This window comes from Myripristis murdjan, chromosome 1 (genome assembly GCF_902150065.1).
Source record: "Myripristis murdjan chromosome 1, fMyrMur1.1, whole genome shotgun sequence".
Classification (NCBI taxonomy): domain Eukaryota; kingdom Metazoa; phylum Chordata; class Actinopteri; order Holocentriformes; family Holocentridae; genus Myripristis; species Myripristis murdjan.
Genome location: NC_043980.1, coordinates 17,142,826 through 17,160,244, shown reverse-complemented (window position 1 = coordinate 17,160,244; position 17,419 = coordinate 17,142,826). Strand labels below are relative to the sequence as shown.

At 39.5% G+C, this 17,419-nt stretch overlaps 2 protein-coding genes across 3 annotated transcripts; one reads left to right on the top strand and one right to left on the bottom strand.

Moving 5' to 3' along the window:
• Positions 1 to 123: 123 nt before the first annotated feature.
• Positions 124 to 12,596, bottom strand: gtf2e2 (general transcription factor IIE, polypeptide 2, beta). 2 transcript variants are annotated; one of them, XM_030052747.1, is made up of 8 exons: positions 12,369 to 12,596; positions 11,568 to 11,728; positions 3,600 to 3,682; positions 2,965 to 3,072; positions 2,463 to 2,645; positions 2,102 to 2,195; positions 1,452 to 1,567; positions 124 to 1,239 (listed from the first exon to the last, which is right to left on the bottom strand). In XM_030052747.1, the coding sequence occupies exons 2-8, from the start codon at positions 11,725 to 11,727 to the stop codon at positions 1,120 to 1,122; spliced, it is 864 nt and encodes a 287-aa protein (XP_029908607.1). In that variant the 5' UTR covers position 11,728; positions 12,369 to 12,596; the 3' UTR covers positions 124 to 1,119. The 2 variants fall into 2 exon arrangements, with proteins under 2 accessions (XP_029908607.1, XP_029908598.1); XM_030052738.1 differs by having other exon boundaries at positions 11,568 to 11,732; positions 12,369 to 12,595.
• smim18 (small integral membrane protein 18) lies at positions 4,445 to 10,773 on the top strand. Its single transcript, XM_030052773.1, has 2 exons — positions 4,445 to 4,561; positions 8,875 to 10,773. The coding sequence occupies exon 2, from the start codon at positions 8,880 to 8,882 to the stop codon at positions 9,201 to 9,203; it is 324 nt and encodes a 107-aa protein (XP_029908633.1). The 5' UTR covers positions 4,445 to 4,561; positions 8,875 to 8,879; the 3' UTR covers positions 9,204 to 10,773.
• Positions 12,597 to 17,419: the final 4,823 nt, after the last annotated feature.

The following is a 17,419-nucleotide window of genomic DNA, read 5'->3' as shown; positions in this document are numbered from 1 at the left end:
GAAAATGTGTTGGTGTTGCATTTCATGTTGTAGCAAGTGAGTTGTCATGGCAGTACTGATTTTTATGACTACTATTTTATAGGAATGTTGATGCTCACAGATGCAAATGCTCACAGATGAATATTTTCCAATGTTCAACTTTATGTTGAAATGGGAAAAGTGACACTAAACATGTATTTTTGTTCCCTTCTCATTTGGAACTTAATACATGGTGCATTTTATTGTGACATTTTGGACAAGGCCCCTATTTCTTAAAAAACAAAACAAAAAAAAAACAACAATATGAAACTGCTTTGATGGTGAAAATATGAAATGGGTAAATGCAGGGTGTCACACTGGCTGATCCAATATACTTGATGTTTCTCCAAGGTAAACATAGTTTCACACACTGCCATGGTATCCTGTTCAATAGTGTAATTTGACCAGAATGAGTAGACATAATTACAGTATAAAGAACAGCTGTGACATGGTGTCGCAGTAAAAGTATGAAAGTAATTTTGAAATTCTATGCACAGTATTGTACATGTACCATGCTGGATATACTGCATTTCTGTTGAATGATGCAATATGTAACAAAAGCGTTTATCTTATGCAGCAATCATGGAAGAGTACAGAAAGTTGCCAGTAGATGAAGTCTGCTGTCCTTTTAAATGAAACTTTCCATACAAATCTTTCACTCTTATTTCACACATAATGTCCACGTTAGACTCAGTAAACCTTAAAGGAAAAAAAAATATTTACACATTTCACTTACGTTTGCAATTTGCTAGGTGTACAATGAATGGCCCTTTTATATGATAGTAGTTTGGGCATGAACATCCAGTGTTCTCCATAATTAACTGGTTCCCGTTCCTCTAGTATCTTTGTTACCATCGATCACTAAACCACCTTGACAGGACTGCATTGGACCATTTTTATGCAATCCATGCACTACAAGATCAATGATCACTGAGAGGAGTGGCAGGAAAGGAAAATAAGACAGCTGATTGACACTACTGAGACAGCCATAAAATGCCATTGTATTGTACATCCAAAGTGAGGTTCTCCATGTCCAGTGACCTCTGGACTACAGTTTCAGCATCACTCCTCTCAGGGTAGGGAGCAGTAAGGAAAGGAATTTCACTTCTTTGCAGGCACACCATCTGAATAGTCCTCCAGCACTCCTGCCAAATGGTCGTTGTGGGTCTTGAAGCGTCTCTTCTTCTGTCCACCAGGCTTCTTTCTCTTTTGAACTGGTAACTACAGAGAGTAACGGAGGAAATCCAACCCTTACTTAGATGCATGATGAACTAAGCATGACAGTTACTATATGCATCACATTTTTTAATTCAAAGCCATCATTTCAAGTTCATTAACTCTGGGCAATCTTCTCCTATTTTAACAATTTGCAGAGAGACGTTAAGGGTTAGAATGAAAAACAAGTAGCATCTGAGACATGAGGAGACACTGACCACTTTCTTTGGTCCTGTTTCTTGCATGGAGGAGATGCCTTGTTTCTTCAGGTACTCCTCAATCTTCTCTTCATCCATGGAATCCACTGGAACACTCCTCCACAGCTTCTGGAACTCTAGTGTTTATCGAGAAGAGTGAACAGAATTAGACTGATCAAGCAACAGGTACACTGGCATGCAGAGATACCTCAAGGTTTTGACCAGAGCTATGAAATTGCATGATCCAAACAGTGGAAACATGCCAATATGCATGAAAAATAATGTAATAACTTATTAATTCCTTAACACGTTATGTAATACAATTACAGTATTCTGCATGTAAGCACATGGTAATCTAAAGTACAAAAAACAAATTTTCTAATAATATTCCCTAACTTGTTTCAGATCTCATTTTGAATTCAATAAGAATGGTTTGCTTCTGACCATAAATTTGGTCAGTAGAATTACACAGCATAATAACTCAATGTCATTATTTCCGGTTCTATTGCAAGACAAAGTACTCCCAAGCCCTGAACCAAATGTTTCAGGCAACAAGTCTTTGCAGATTTTTCTTCAAAGTATGTGGTTTATGACAAGGACCATCATCCAGAGCCACAGTTTTCAATAAAAAATAGTTAGAAGAGGGCTACTGAAATCTCAATAATGCTTACCTTCATCCACCACAAACTGGGAGTGTTTATCATTGTAGAACAAGACCTTCTTCTTGTCTGGTCTGGTCACAAAGATTATTTGATCCCCTAAAGCCTGTGGAAAACCAAATCCATCCATTTATTCAACCTTTATTTAGCCTTGAAAAATAACTGAGGTTGCCCTCCTTTAAAATGACATTGAAAAAAGCACACCAAGTAACAGTTTTCTTCTCTTCTACAGTTCCAACACACTTGTCTTAACACAAAAATTAAGTACCAATTAACTGCTCATAAAGGGTGTGAAACCGTGTGTCCCTTGGATTCATGATCTATACACAGACATATGATTGGGTACATACAAAGTTTTTAATGTTAATGTTACCTTAATGGCCTTGGCTGAGTTGGGCAGCCCCTCTTCTACGTCGTCCAGCAGCACCCCTCCCAAACCAAGCTGGTCATGTTTGTCCAACAACCTCAGCAGAGCCTTCTTGTCCTTCAGGTGGTACTTGGGCTTAAAGGCATACTTCCCATCCCGCACCTCTATCTTTGGGTTGTTGGCCAGGGCCTGCAATCGCAAGGCAGGATGGAGGAGGGAGGAGGTAAGGTTTACAGTCACTGGTTTATTGGTGCACAAGCAGAAGATGAGCGCACTCACAATATGCCTGTGATTTCATTATTAACACCAAAGCTCTCAACTTTACTTGTCTGAATTCTACATTATTTCAGCAAGCGATTCTGTTCCAACTTAGTGGAGAACTTAAGTGGAGATACATTAGCAGGGCAGATGTGTAATTTTTTTTCAATAATCTTCATAATACAAGATATTCAACTTAATTTTATTTTCCTTGTTCCTTTCATACATGCGCACACATATACAAACACACCTCAGTCATAAGCCACTGTTTCTGCTTCATGCCAATATCCAGGAGTTTGGTCTCATCCAGAATCTCATCTAGGGTTAGGAAGTGTGTGTCTCCCCTCTGGTGCCTTGTCTAAGAGAGTGTAGGATAGAAATGAATGTGGAAACAGAACTGCAAAAAAGCCTCCTTACTACATTTGGTCCTCAAATGTGAGCAATTCTCAACCCAAGTACTTGTGACATGGTCTCTACAGTGTTTTCTGCCAGTGTCCTCTACTGTGATTCTGTGCCTACTGCTAAACTATCTATATTCAACAGACTGCCAAAAAAGACACATTCAAAGAAAATCTGTCAACATGGGTGCGAGCTCTGCAGCATGGATGAGTCAGAGAGCTGGTGTGACAAGGCCTAGCGGCCTCTCTGAGGAGCACAGAATGGTAAACAAGCTGTTTACATGCCAACAGAACGTCTGAGGACCAAATGTTGCACGGGAGTCACAAATTAATCACTGGTTTAACACAATAGACAAAAAGCCAACTTTTGCCTGGCTTGTGGTTCACGTGATGACAAGTTTAAAATGCAGCAATTCAAACATGCTGTTGTGAGATCTTGAGGACACTGGGACAAAAGCAATAAGTCTATATGTCTCTAGAGCCATACCTTCATGTAATTTACTATCTTGGCCAGGCAGCCAAACTTGTAGCCAGAACTAGCCTTGAGATTAAAGGTGCCATTACTCGACTCTGTGGAGAAAGAGAATAAACTTTAGTTAAAGGTTGAGAAAGAACATTGCTTAATCAAAACAGTGATGAACTCTACTGACAGAATACATTACAAGTTTTGAGACTGATCTTTGAACGATCAGTAAAGCACAAACAATGCATGAGTTTGCATATCGCTCTGTATCAAAACCATCACAAAAAAAAAAAAAAAAAAACTGAATTAGTTTCTCTTTCATTTTCTCTTGTATCCAAATACCACACCTACAGCCATGAGTTCATTCTTCTTTATTCAACTGGCATAAAGCTTATTATGAATTTCAACACATCCACTAAAAATACAGTGAGCTATTACAAAAATTAATAGTTCATGTACCAAAAACATCCTAAAAATATTACAAGAGCAATATATGAGAGTAATCTGTTAAGAGTGATTTGACGTCCTGCCAGCTGGTCCCACTCTCTGCTGGAGTCCAATAATGATGCTGCCCCCACCCGCAGATTCTGTCTGAGGTCTGGGCCGAGGACCAGCCAATCAGAGATGCCCACAGGCATTGACTAATGAATGATTCATGATGCAAACGGGAGATGCTGTTGCTGTGCACTGGTTAGGGGGAGGGACACTGAAATTAAGAAAGGGTAGTCAGCAAATGGTGCACGGGCAGGTCTTGAAAATAGCCAATGACGGAGAGCGAAGGTGTGGTATTAGGTTGAGACGTAAAGAGCTGCAAGGAGTGGCAGAGAGAGAGCGAGTGCATGAGAGGACTAAACAGGAAAACTGGGAGACTGGGGAGAAAGCGCGGAGGAGGGAGAGAGTGGAAGACAGAGCAATAGGTGGAGCAACAGAGAGAGGAAAGAGCATCTCTTGACTCGCATCCTCTTGAAACAAATTCAGAAACACAGGTGAGTCTGTATGTTCCTAAGAATATCATGTGTCCCTAAGAATAATGTGTGCATATATGTTTGAGATCAACAGATTACAAGAGAATGCACACTATAGATTTAGGCTACTGGCTATAAGCTATTATATGTCGCACTGTGTGGGTTTTTGGTTAATAATCTAGCACTTACAGGATAAATAATAAATTTCTATCCACAGTCAATCCAACAGACTGATTCCTTTAACATTAAGGGGGAATTTTAAACAGCAAGGCATGGCGTCACCAAATGTAGCAATTATGCATGAACTGTTATTTATACTATAACAGCAAACAAGGTAGGAAGCCGAAAGATCTTATGACTGTAATTACAATACTGAGGCTAGGGTTGAGCATACACCCACTGGATTAAATAAACATGGATGTGTTTTTCTGCGCTCTCTTGCTTGAATACCAAGCATCAGAATTGTTTGTGTGTGTTTGTGTGTGCGTGTGCGTGTGTGTGTGTGTGTGTGTGTGTGTGTGTGTCTGTATTTTTTGCAATGCCTGACTGGACGCAAACTGCAGCTCTCTAGAGAAATCAGTGAGGGACAAACAGCTGTGAGGAGCAAGCCAGAAACATTAGGAGTGTGTCTGTGTGTGGTGGGAGGCAGCCCTGTGCAGCCAGAGAGAGCAATATCTGGCCCTCTAGCACCTTAAGAGGCGATGCTGGGGTGGGGCTTCATTTAGGCTGAGATAACGGATGCTGCAGGGAGCCAATCTGTGGTTGTGTCTGCAAATGCCCTGAGAAACAGAGGGGGAAGACGGGGGTGGGGGCAAGTCTAGGCGAGACAGATTAGGCTGGCTAAAAGAGGTTGTTGTCATGGCAATGGGTTGATGTGAAGTTGAAATCATAGGCTGGGTCTAGGATGGGTAGATATCAACAAGGGGAGCGAGGTTAAATCAAGAGAATGACGATCAAACCCACAAAACACGCACCAACATATTGCACATAAATGGATGTGGATTGTCTGCTACAATAACCCAAATTACTAGTTAACTGGGAGACCTCCTACACGTCACTGATACTTTTGTATCTTAAGTTTCTCCATTAGCTCAATTCTGACTTGACAGCTTAGTTAGCCTGTGTCTACCTGAAACATGTTGCCAGCATGCACAATGCTGGCTACAACGCACTGAAAATATGTAACTGAAACACTGTTTCAATAAAAACCCTGCACTCACAGAGCTTCATGTGTGCATACAGGATGGATGATTACAAGTTTAACAGTTAAACTGTCAAGATTCATTATAAAACTGACGATATCAGACAATACACAACCACTGTTATTCTTTGGGATCAGGCTTGTTAGCAGTGTTTTGGAATCCAAAGGACACTGTATCCCACGTCTGGTAGATTTCACTTTGCACAAAACTGAATATGTTTTCCTGAGGTTCAGTCTTAACATGACAGTAGAAATTAGGTGCTTTGGTCCAGAGGTAAAACATTCATGCTCCTCGAGACAACTGAAGGCATCACATAAAGTCTTAGTATCAAATTACACAGGGCAAGGCGAAATGGATAGCCCAGTTACCATGATACAAAGGGCACTATATCACTTATCTTGGCATTTGACCTAAAACACTCTCCCACATTAACACACATACACACACCATAGTTGAAAAGTCGTTAAATCTGCTACAACGCACATGCTGATATTAGCTAGCATTGTAAGTAAAACAGGAAAACAGTGAGACCTTTTCAGAATTCGCTTTGTCTGAGGACAAGCACTTAAGAGCTAATCCATTACCCCTTCCTCTCGCTTGCTCACCATCTTCCTCCTCTTCTCTCTACAATTCACTCAGGCGAACGGGGTCAGCAGCCCCTATGTCTGAATGTTTGACTGTGATATTGAAGGGTGAGAGCGAGTATGTGTGTGTGTTTATGCATATGTGCATGTGCGTGTGCCTATGTTGGCATGGATAGTAGCATGCTGCTTACAGAGGAGGAAAACTGACAGGCGTGGGCTGAAAGTGTTAAAGGATAGCTGAGAGGAAAATGGTTTGACAATGTGCACATTGCAAAAGATCTTTTAACTCCCATGCTTAATTTGCAAAACCTTAACCACAAGGATTTTGTTAAGTGTGGTTAAGACCTTACAGTTGCAAATCAAACAAAGGAACAATGTTATATTGCAGTGTGCAACTGTCCTATTCAGCCAGGCTTTTAAGTCTATTTTTGTTCTGAGCTGGTGGAACCTCTTCATAGCCTCTTGTTGCATTTTGCATTATTTTCCCATGCACTAAAACCCTATCTGGAATGACAGGTCTAGGTTAGCATATATTGTTTGTAAATAATGCATAAGAACTTATAATTTTATAATGCAAGAACCTATATTTTTAGCACTGATGTAGTGTTACCAAAGCAGAACAAAACAACTAAACAGAACAATTAAATTACAGCACAATATAAGATAGCAATACAGCATGAGCTAAGACTAATCCTGACCTTTTCCCAGTGAGACACATTTTTTTTCTCTGAGGGAATGTGTTCCCCTGCTGTGCTGAGACTCTGGGATTTACTTAAGTCATTCTTCTAAACAGCACTTTAAACTGCAATTAAAAATTAAATTTAGGCACATGATCTGTGAAAATAATTAAACAGATAGCCACAAGGGGCAATGAGCAGGTTCCTTGCAGCTTGAGAACTTATGAGCTCTGATGCTTATTGAAGAGTTTATGAATTCTGAAATATATGATTGTAAGCTTCAGTGGAGAACGCCTAGGGTCTCTCAGAATTTCAAATCAGTGTCAACCCACAAATAGACTGGTTAAAAAGCTCGAAAACTGGGTGAGATAAAACTGATAGTACTGAAGGAGGACTTGAACCCAGGACGTTTCTATCTTCAGGTGAGGTGACTTGCACTGTGAGCCACTGAAGGCATGGTTTGTCACATGCCTTCTCACATTTTTGTTAATTTTGTCTTGATAACTGGTAGCCCCGAGTAGTCTGACAATGGCTGTAAACTTTCATTTCAGTCAGAGAATAGCATGTTTGATGAATCTCACTGCTCAAGCACCAGCCAAGATCAAATTCTCAGCTACAGAACATTTTACACAATGTGAAAGAGAGCCAGAGAAAGTCAAAGAGTGAAATAGAATACATCAACAGCTGGATATAAGAAGTTTCTGTTTCATGCATAACATCCGCAAAGGTTTCGGTACTTTGATTTCTAAATACACTGGAAGAGTCCCCCCATTTAGTTTCATCTAATTTGACAGCTTGGTTTGAGTGCTTTTATTTTAGAAGTAACAGTCCTGCGTAGTTTTGTCTGACTTGACGAGCTGACAACAGCTCAAGACTGATTTCTTTGCATGATCGTCTGGTCCAGGTACAGCACACGAGTGACCTGGTCACAGAAGTGAGAGAAAGGCAGAGAGAGAGAGAGGGAGAGAGAGAGAGAGAGAGAGAGAGAGGGGGCAGGGAGAGAGAGAGAGAGAGAGAGAGAGTGACAAAGCTGCGGTGGTCAAGCATGCTAGAGTATGAAGCGAGGGACCAGCGGTAGCAAGAACAAAACCAGTGAATCAGAGAAATTAAGTTATTTTCTGATTGTTTCACAGTGGTTAAGTTGTAGAGCACAAATAAATAACCCCAGATTCAATGTGAATACAGCCGTAGTGGGTTTACAGTTTGCTTTCAGAACCTTCACACCAGGGCACATTTTTTTTTGCGATGTCAAAAATAGGATTTTGAGAAAATCAAGAGAAAGTGAGATGCAGATAACTTTGGAGATTAAATGATCAAAGAGTTTTGATGCTGGGCCAAGCTGTTTAAAATAATTCTGAAAGCATAAACTTGATTACTGCAGTGCCACCTTGAGGTCAGTAGGTGTGTTTATGTGCCTGAGAAGTGAGATGTGCAATCCACCTGACAATTTTCATGTTTTCTGGTTTTCACTGCCCAAAAACTTTAGGGGAGAAAAATAGGAAGAAATACAGAAAGAGAACAAAAAGATAGGGCTATGGTAGCTTTGCTGTTTGGACCCCTAAATACACATCCCTCCTTCAATGTTCAAGGTGATGTTGTGCTCTTTTTTCAATGTAATACTTTTTTTGTTTGTTTGTTATTGTTTTTTGGGGGGTGAATGCAATAAAATTGTTGCAATATAAGAACCCAACAAATCAGGCTGAAAAACATATTTTTACATTCAAACAATATGAGTCCTAATCAGTATGGTCTAAACAATTAAACAACTACCCCTGTTATCATCACTTAGTGCTGCACCAAAAACCAGATATTGTCAGCTCTGCAGATATTAACATTCTGTCTTTCTCTTTATCTGTACTAACTGCAACCAGATATCATGGCCAACATCACTACTACCATGTTCCCTAGTGGTCTCCCATTGCACCCAGAGGCAGCCCCTCTCTCCCGAGTTTCCTTGCAGGTCCAGGAAGTGTATCCCTTCCATGATGGCTGGAATGTGGCCTGTTTCATCATCCTCCTCCTCTTCATCCTTACTGTACTATCTCTGGCTGCCTTGGCTGTGCTCTACGAGCTCTTGGACTGTGGGTGCTGTGCCAAGGGAAAGACCCATCGCCAGCTACAGGAGGAGGGGCCAGGAGGCTTCAGCAAGCTGATGAGCAGCCTGCGCCGGGCACCAGAATCCCACACTGAGGTGGTATAGGGAGCAGAGATGAAGATGAGGAAAAGTGGGAAGAGGAGGATGCAGGGTTTCAATGCTGAACTGGCCAATACCACAGCTTTGATTATGACCCCCCTATGAACAGAACTTTTAACTGGCTACCAGTGCTCCTGTTGTTCACAGCTGAGAGACCATATAGAGGAGTGAGGGAAATGGACAAGACAGATTAATAAAAGAATGTAAATAAGAGGGGGACATTTTTTTTCCTCTGTGATTTGGAGTAAGCCTAACTGGGTCTTCATCTCAGTTAGGAGGATATCTTCACACCTCCACAGTCACCACCACGTCAAAAAACATACAAAGTAGACCCCAAAAGCCATCTTTTACAATAGAACACCTACCTACGCGAACCAAGAAATACAAACCCCAAAAATCTGGCTTGATGAGCACAGAAAGGCAGTGCTTAAAGATAACAAAAATTGTGGCGGAATATATGCTGTATTCTGGTGGTTGGCGGCTCATTCCACCAATTAAGAGATACCAAATATCAAACTGTAACAGAATTTAGTTGCTTTCAATTTTTTTTGCCCTCGAAATAAACCAAAAGGCCAAAACAACAACAACAACAACAACATGAATAAGAATAGAGAAAGGATGGCCCAATCATTATTTTTTGGTCTCAGATCCTAGCCATCTAGTGAGTACCTGCATTGACCAGGTGCCAATCTGACATTTGTCATTATTTTTTTAAACAATTAACATAGATGCGTACTGAGAGCAGCACTCTAATCTAATCTGTTTGTTTAATGCTAAAATGCACAAACTGCACAAATAACTAGCCTAGAGCATCACTGCATTTCTTTAATCCTTACTAATCTTTGTCACTGTTACTATGTTCAAAAACTATAAATGCCTTTCTCTAACATTGTCATTGAAAGCAGCACTGCTGCTGACATCCCTCAAATTACTTGCATTGAAAGTATTACACATGGCTGTTGAGCTGCTTTCTGTCTGCAGTTTAAAATAATTCCACTGCAGTTATGATGGTGTGACTCATCTCCTTCATCACCATGAACCTCACTACCACACATGGTGGTGGGGAGCCTGTTTACAGCACATACAATTTTTTAGATAACTGGCATCAGTGAAGTGGAGGGGGGAAAATAAGCAAATAAATAAATTGGGATTGATAGGGCATGATGTAGCTGGTAGTGATCAATCAAAATACGCCTTGATCAGGTCTGCACATAATTGTGATTTGCTGTAAGAGCTTTTATGTGACAAGGTAAAATGCTGTCCACAGATGGGAAGTTCTGCTCTATTATAAGTAAGGATTTGCAGTTACACCATATCAGAGTTGAAATACTAGGCTTGATAAACAACAAATAAGCTGATCAAGCTTAGCTGTACATCATCATTGGTTTGAACAAAGCCTGTTTTTTCTCTGTTCTGTCACAAATTGTTTGCCAATGCTGTCTACATGTTTAGCATTATCTTATGATAAGTGACACTTGGATGCTGCACAGTGATGTAATTTGCCACATCGTATTGAGCACACTGTATGATTTCATATGCCTTAACACAACATGCCTAATAAATGGTCACGTAATTATGTAATGAAGTTTTGGATTTTTCTTCCGGAATGAAATGAGAGATACAATGGAAGCTGTATGATGCATTGAAATAGCATGTGGCCTGGATGTAGTCCTGTGTGAGGGTTTATTAGTAACAGTATCAGTATCAGGAAACCCTCATCTGAGCCAGGAAACCCAAAATCATATGCCTGGTCAGTGAGAATTATTAAACTCAATGTTGTTTAATACATATGGAATTTTCATTTGATTTAAAATATAAGTAAAAGTAATAGACAAAAACTCTGAAATTTTAACATGACCTTCAATATGTCCTTCATTTGTACAAAATCTTTTTAGACTGTCACTTGTAGCACTGGAGTACGTCCACTTCTCTGGTTGTGGCGTCTCAAGTTTATCTTGGCCAAAAAATATCCTCATCAACAGCATAACAAAGTTATTAACATCAGAGTTTCTGACACAGTCATTACAATGCAAATATTTATCAAGCACAGCACATTTCCCATTTTCACACAACAGCTTTTGTTTCAATTACAACTTCACACTTTAAATTTGGTGATGGTCACAGTAACGGCAATGTCATTAGTGCTCCTGTTTTTTTTTTTTTTTTTTTTTTTTTTTTTTAATATCTAAGGTAAGTAAGTAGTTGGCAACTTAATATTATGCAGCAAAAGTAGGCAGTACAACTCCTGTTACAATGGTCAGCTATCCACTGGTGACCAGTACCAACTCATCCACCCAAACACTAGCCATTTTCAAGATCAGGGAGAAGCTCTTCATCGCAACAGTCAGATGGAGAGTCTGCTACTCTTACCAGTAGTGTGTTTGGATCCTGAAGATCCCTCCTTGTCGACTTTGGCCTTCTTCTTCTTGTGTGAACCAGAGTCTGAGGCAGCTGGTCTCTTCTCTACAGCTGGGGTAGACAAAGCTCTCTTCTTAAAAAGCTCCCTCTCCCTCAGTAGAGCTGGATCCATCCTGACTGATGGCACAGAGTGTACAGAAAAACAACATTAACCACACTACACCAAAATCAAAGAATAGCAATATTTGGAACAGTTTTCCAGTCATTTTATTTTTCACTACCTTTCCTCAAAAAACAGTCTTTCTGACAGCCCAGCAGTTTATCAAATCACACCACACAAATCAGCTTCAACGTTTCGTTTAAATCATGAAGCTTTGAGGTTTTCAACAGATTAACGTTTGAATGTCAACTAGAGTCAAAATTAATACATGAAGTAAACAGAGGATGTGATATATACTCAGAACATGTACCATCGTAATGTGCTGACTGATATCACATACAGAGGAAATCATTATTTTGAAAAAAATAAAATCCAAAACAAATGAAGTAACGATAGCTAGTATAGCAGCTAGGCTATCACTGCCATCTGTGTAACTTATCTAAGAGCAAGTCGGCTTACGTTACAATACAGATTACTGTACCAAAATCATGAAATAGAGCTGGTTTATATGATCTACATAATCTGACTTAACTTTACCCTACAAGGCGGGGTGTTTTGGTAGCAACGTGAGATACAAATGTAGCGTCACAAGTTTTAAAACATGGGACGTTAGCTTGCCAATTTGTTTAGCTTAGCTAACAACTATCTACTACCTGACTCCGAGACAGCACTCCTGTTCTCTTGATAAGCTGGTGGGTTAGTCTTGGAGGAAATCCTGAACTCGCTCGGTGCACACCAGGAAAAATATATTCTTCCTTGCTGTTCTGTTTTGTTGTTAGACGATGTATGTGGCTAACGCTTAGCTAACTAACTTGAGACATCTTGCTAGCTCATTTTGTCAGACTGCACTTCCGCTGTACGCTCGATTTTTCGGATTTCGACTGTTGAGCCTTCAGCGTGGTGACGTCACTCTCTTGCTCTCGCTCTCTCTCTCTCTCGCTCTCTCTCTCTCTCTCTCTCTCTCTCAATTTCAATTTAAATAGCTTTATTGGCATGACAAGGCAGTGCTTATATTGCCAAAGCAAATAGCAGTGATAATGACAATAAAAATAAAAATAAAAATAAAATAAAATAAAATAAAATAATTTCTCTCTCCCTCTCTCAGTTCAATCCAATTCAATTCAATTCAATTCAATTCAATTCAATTCAATTCAATTCAATTCAAAACGCTTTATTGTCATAGAAACAGACGTTTACATTGTCAAATAAAAAAAGTGAATATTAAACGATGGAATTGCTCTTAGAATTCTATATGCAAATAATAATAATAACAATAATAATAATAATAATAATATAATAATAATATCTAAACAGAAAAATATTTAAATAAAAAAATGCATTTTTTTAATGACAAAATGTATATAAATACAAATAAGTGGTAACTATACAAACATTGCAACCTTTTTTAATGCATGTAGAGTGAGTGAGTCTATGTACAGAGATCAAACTGACGGTCATCATTGTGGTTGTCTTCTACTGGACGTCCTTTGTCGCTCACAGCAGCTCTCAAATCCTGCTGCTGGGTTTTCACACGGTGGTACTTGACCCAGCAGATATGGCAGTTTCTTGTCAATAGCCATGTTTTTGAACTCTTTGTGGGTGGTTTGATCTGTGTGCATGGTCTGGGATTTCCTTAGTTTTGGATTGGTTACACTGGTCAGGGAATCTGCCACTGAGTATTCTCTGCTTAGCATCCCAGTTTGGTTTTTAATTGATTGTTTCCAATGTGTCAAATAGTTTCCTTTTTTGTTTTCTTATAATTTGGCTTAGCCAAGTAGTTCCTGTCTCAGGGCTCTGCTTGTCTTTGTGAGCCAAGTCCCTGAGCCAGTTGGCTGAGGGGGCTTCTGTCTCGGGACTCTTTGTACGTGAAGGCTTTGTTATGGAGTGTGTCAGGGTCACTTTCCATAAGGTGGTTCTAAAATTTAAATGCTCTCTTTTGAATCTTAATAATTAGTGGGTATTGTCCTAACTCTGCACAACATGCATTATTTGGGGTTTTCCCATTGGACACAGAGAATAGATTTGCAGAATTCTGCATACAGAGTCTCAATTTGGTGTTTGTCTCATTTTGTAAAATCTTGGTTGGCGACTGGACCCCAGACCTCGCAACCATAAAGGGAAATAGGTTCAATAATAGAGTCTAATATCGTAATATAGTACTATAGTACTATAGTATAGTTATCTCTCTCTCACTGCTAATTATTTTGTTCTTGCTTAATTTCATTGCATGTATTTTACATTTCTACAATGAAATTCTGTTTAGATTTATTTTTTATTGACATTACTTTTGTATTATGTGTAGATTAGTGTATATTCTTTGTATAGTCAGAAGTTAGATTACTTACTTGACGTTTTGTACCTTTTCATTTTGGGAAAGGTCATATCTGCAGGGTTTTTTTTGTCTGTTTTAAAATGAATATGAATTGACTTGAAAACTGGTGACAGACAGTTAACGCAGGCTGTGTCTACAGGCTGTGTGCAGGCAGCATGAATAGTGCTGCTAAATAGGTGCACAGTGTGTCATGTGGTGTGTGAGAGGCTATGAGCTGTACAGTGATTCTGCATTCTCTGTATGAGAATGCAGAATGAGGAGGATGAGGAGGAGGCAGTCAGCCAATCAACCTATTCATCCGTCAGCCAGTTTTTTAGGTGACATCAGAACCAGTCTACTTTTAAGATCTTCAGTTGATCAAACATACTGTGCAAGAGCTTTTTGAAAACATCAGTTACAACAAAACACTGTGTTTGGACTGGAAATATAACCAAGAGCAATTTCCCTAACCTGATTGATCTGTATGGCATCTGGTTTTCTTGTGCAAGGCTTCCAGTTCAGCTGATTTGACTAGGTGTAAATGCTACCTAGAGGGAGCTATGTGCTACAACACAAGCCTTCTGGTAACCAAATCTAATCTAATCCGTATGTACGTGTGTGTGGTATGTGCATTGGAAGGGAGATTAATGCACTGTACTACATAAGGTGGACCTTAAGTGTTTGCATATAATACAGGCACTCAGGGTCCACCTTATGTAGGGAAAATATTGTGGACTGAGTTTAACAGATGGACAGCAACACTGACCCAACCATGTCTTCCTCACATCAGCCATGTGGGTCCCCATTTGGATTTGCTGCCAGCAAGAACAAGAAAAAATGCAGGCAACATAGGCCAGCATGTTCATGACATATTTAAATACATGCTGACTGTTGATTAATTACAAACACTTGTTTTTGCCTGCTATTGCCTGCTTGCAATAGAAATCAATAAATTTAAAATGAAATTTGACTCTACAGGCAGTGCATTCATTGTGATTCTGAAGATTAGGTCCAAAAGGAAGATAAAGTCCACCTTGGAATTTAGAAATCTCTACAAAGCACCTTTAACATTTCATTTTTGTCTCTCAACTTTTTCTTCAGATGTTTTTTTTTTTTTTCTTCTAAAAAAATGCACATAATTGTGAATGTATTCTCCCACTCCGGTACATGTAACTGTTTTGTTTTGGACTTTGGCTCCAGAAGAACTCCCCCTGCTGGTTAGGTGAGGTAATCCAACTTCTGTAAGTTTTCGTCTCACAGTTAGGCGATGCCAGTGGGTTAGGTCTTCTACATCTTTGATGAAAAATAAAGAATTTTATATGTGATCTTTGAACCTGTATGTGTGTTGAGTGACTTCATACATTTCATCATAATGCAGGATAACATGTTTAAGACCACCTCTTTCTCTCTGTCTGTCTTTTGTGCCACTTTTAGTCCAGTATTTAAAAAAAATCATATGAATTATCATATGAATCATATGAATTATTTTGGTTGATTAAAAATGGCCTGTCATTTTGTCAGGTCTTGAGAAATTTGGCCATATAGCAGCCCCATTGTGAGCTAAAGGTGCACATGTGGGATTTTAAAGGGTAACTGTGAAAAAGCTGTCTACTTTCAGTTTGTGCTCAGGATGAGAGACTTTACCAATGTAGTGACAGATAAATAATAATAAAAAAAATAATAACAGTATCTCCTTTTTCAGAGCACATGCAAAGAAAATTAAAATAGCAACATGCATTTAGACGTCTCTCTTATTTTGTCTCTCTTTCTCTCTTCCCACATGCTGTCTGGGCTGTATTCCCAAATGCTGGACTGTTGAACCTGAAACACAGAAAGGAAGTGCTCCATGCTGTAGCACAGTTTGCCTTCCTTGTTGACATTCTGTGAGTGCTGTGTGCTCATATTGTATTGCACAGGTGTGTGTGTGTGTGTGTGGTGATTCTAAACTGTGCATGAGTACATCTGAAAGTGCATCAAAAGTACAAGTTTCATTCAGAGTGGTTTGAAGAAATTATTTGTCAGAAAACAGCCTTCTTTTTTGTTTTTATATATATATATATATATATATATATATATATATATATATATATATATATATATTTCCAAGCTAGAAACTCAACAAGCCCTGTGCCTCTGTAATGTTCATAGCTCAGGAATGATCTACACTATCAATATTAAATGCACTTCAGTACCTTTTCCATGCACTCCAGCTTTATTAGCATAAGGGCTTTGGTCCTTGAAGGATGTAAACAGGATGTAAGTGTGTATACGTGTGTTGGAATTTGCTTTAGCTGGTCATTTCTGGCGTAAAACCCCTGCTGGTTTGGTCACATAAGACAAATTGCTATGATTCTAGCTCATACTGGATCACCCATCCCTTCTTGTGTATATTGTATCTAACATGAAATGCTTGGGATGTTGATATTAAGAAATCTTATTTTGAACTTTGATGTGTGTAGGTGGGACACCTCCACCAGCACAGTCCTTGGTGGCGTGCATTATTCAGAGAGGTATGCTCAGTCCTTGACAACAAATGCTGAAGAAAACTCCTCATGTGCAGGTACGGAACATCAAAAAACAGGCATCAGTTCATCCAACTTTCAGATGTTCATGCAGATCATAGAACAAATTAGCATCTCCAAAACTCCTAATTAATGATTCAGCAGGCCAGTCAAAGAAGAGAGCCCACATGAATGATTAAATATGTGCTAACCTAATTTAGGGCTTAATCCATAATGAATGAATTTCAGTGTTTAGTCATAGCAGAGAAAGTGAAAGAGAGAGAAAGAGAGAGAGGGGCTTTAGACTTTTTAGACATCAGAAAATGCGGGGACTTATGAAGTGGCGAACATAAATTATTCCGCTTTGGATGGCTCGACCTCACCATTAGTTCAACTGCAACCGTTTCCAAGCTGCAGCAAACACAACAGCCTGGCCTAGTCGAGGGAGGACTGTGGCCAATTAGACCAATGCTGTCACTGTGGAATTGAAGAATAAATTTGATTCATGGTAGTAGTCACTAGTCCTATTTATGAGCCAGTAGAAGTTGAGTGCTACCCGTAAGTTGTTTTTCACCTCTGGAATTCTAAAATATAGTCATTTCTCCTTGTGTGTGTGTTGCAAGAGACAAGTATGAAAGGGAGAGTTACAGTATTGGTGTAGGAAGAGAGAGAGAGAGAGAGAGAAAGAGAGAGAGAGTGAGAGAGGGGGAGTGGGCGAGAGAGAGAGAGTCAATGCTTAATCTAGAGGTGAGGAGCAATATCAAAGAGAAGAGACGAGTGAAGTCCTGGAGCTTCAGCCAGCCAGTATAAATCCCTGTGGAGGAGAAAATCGCAAAGTGACAGCTTTCAATTACAGCAGTGTGAGTGAGTATGTGTGTCTGAGTGTGTGCGA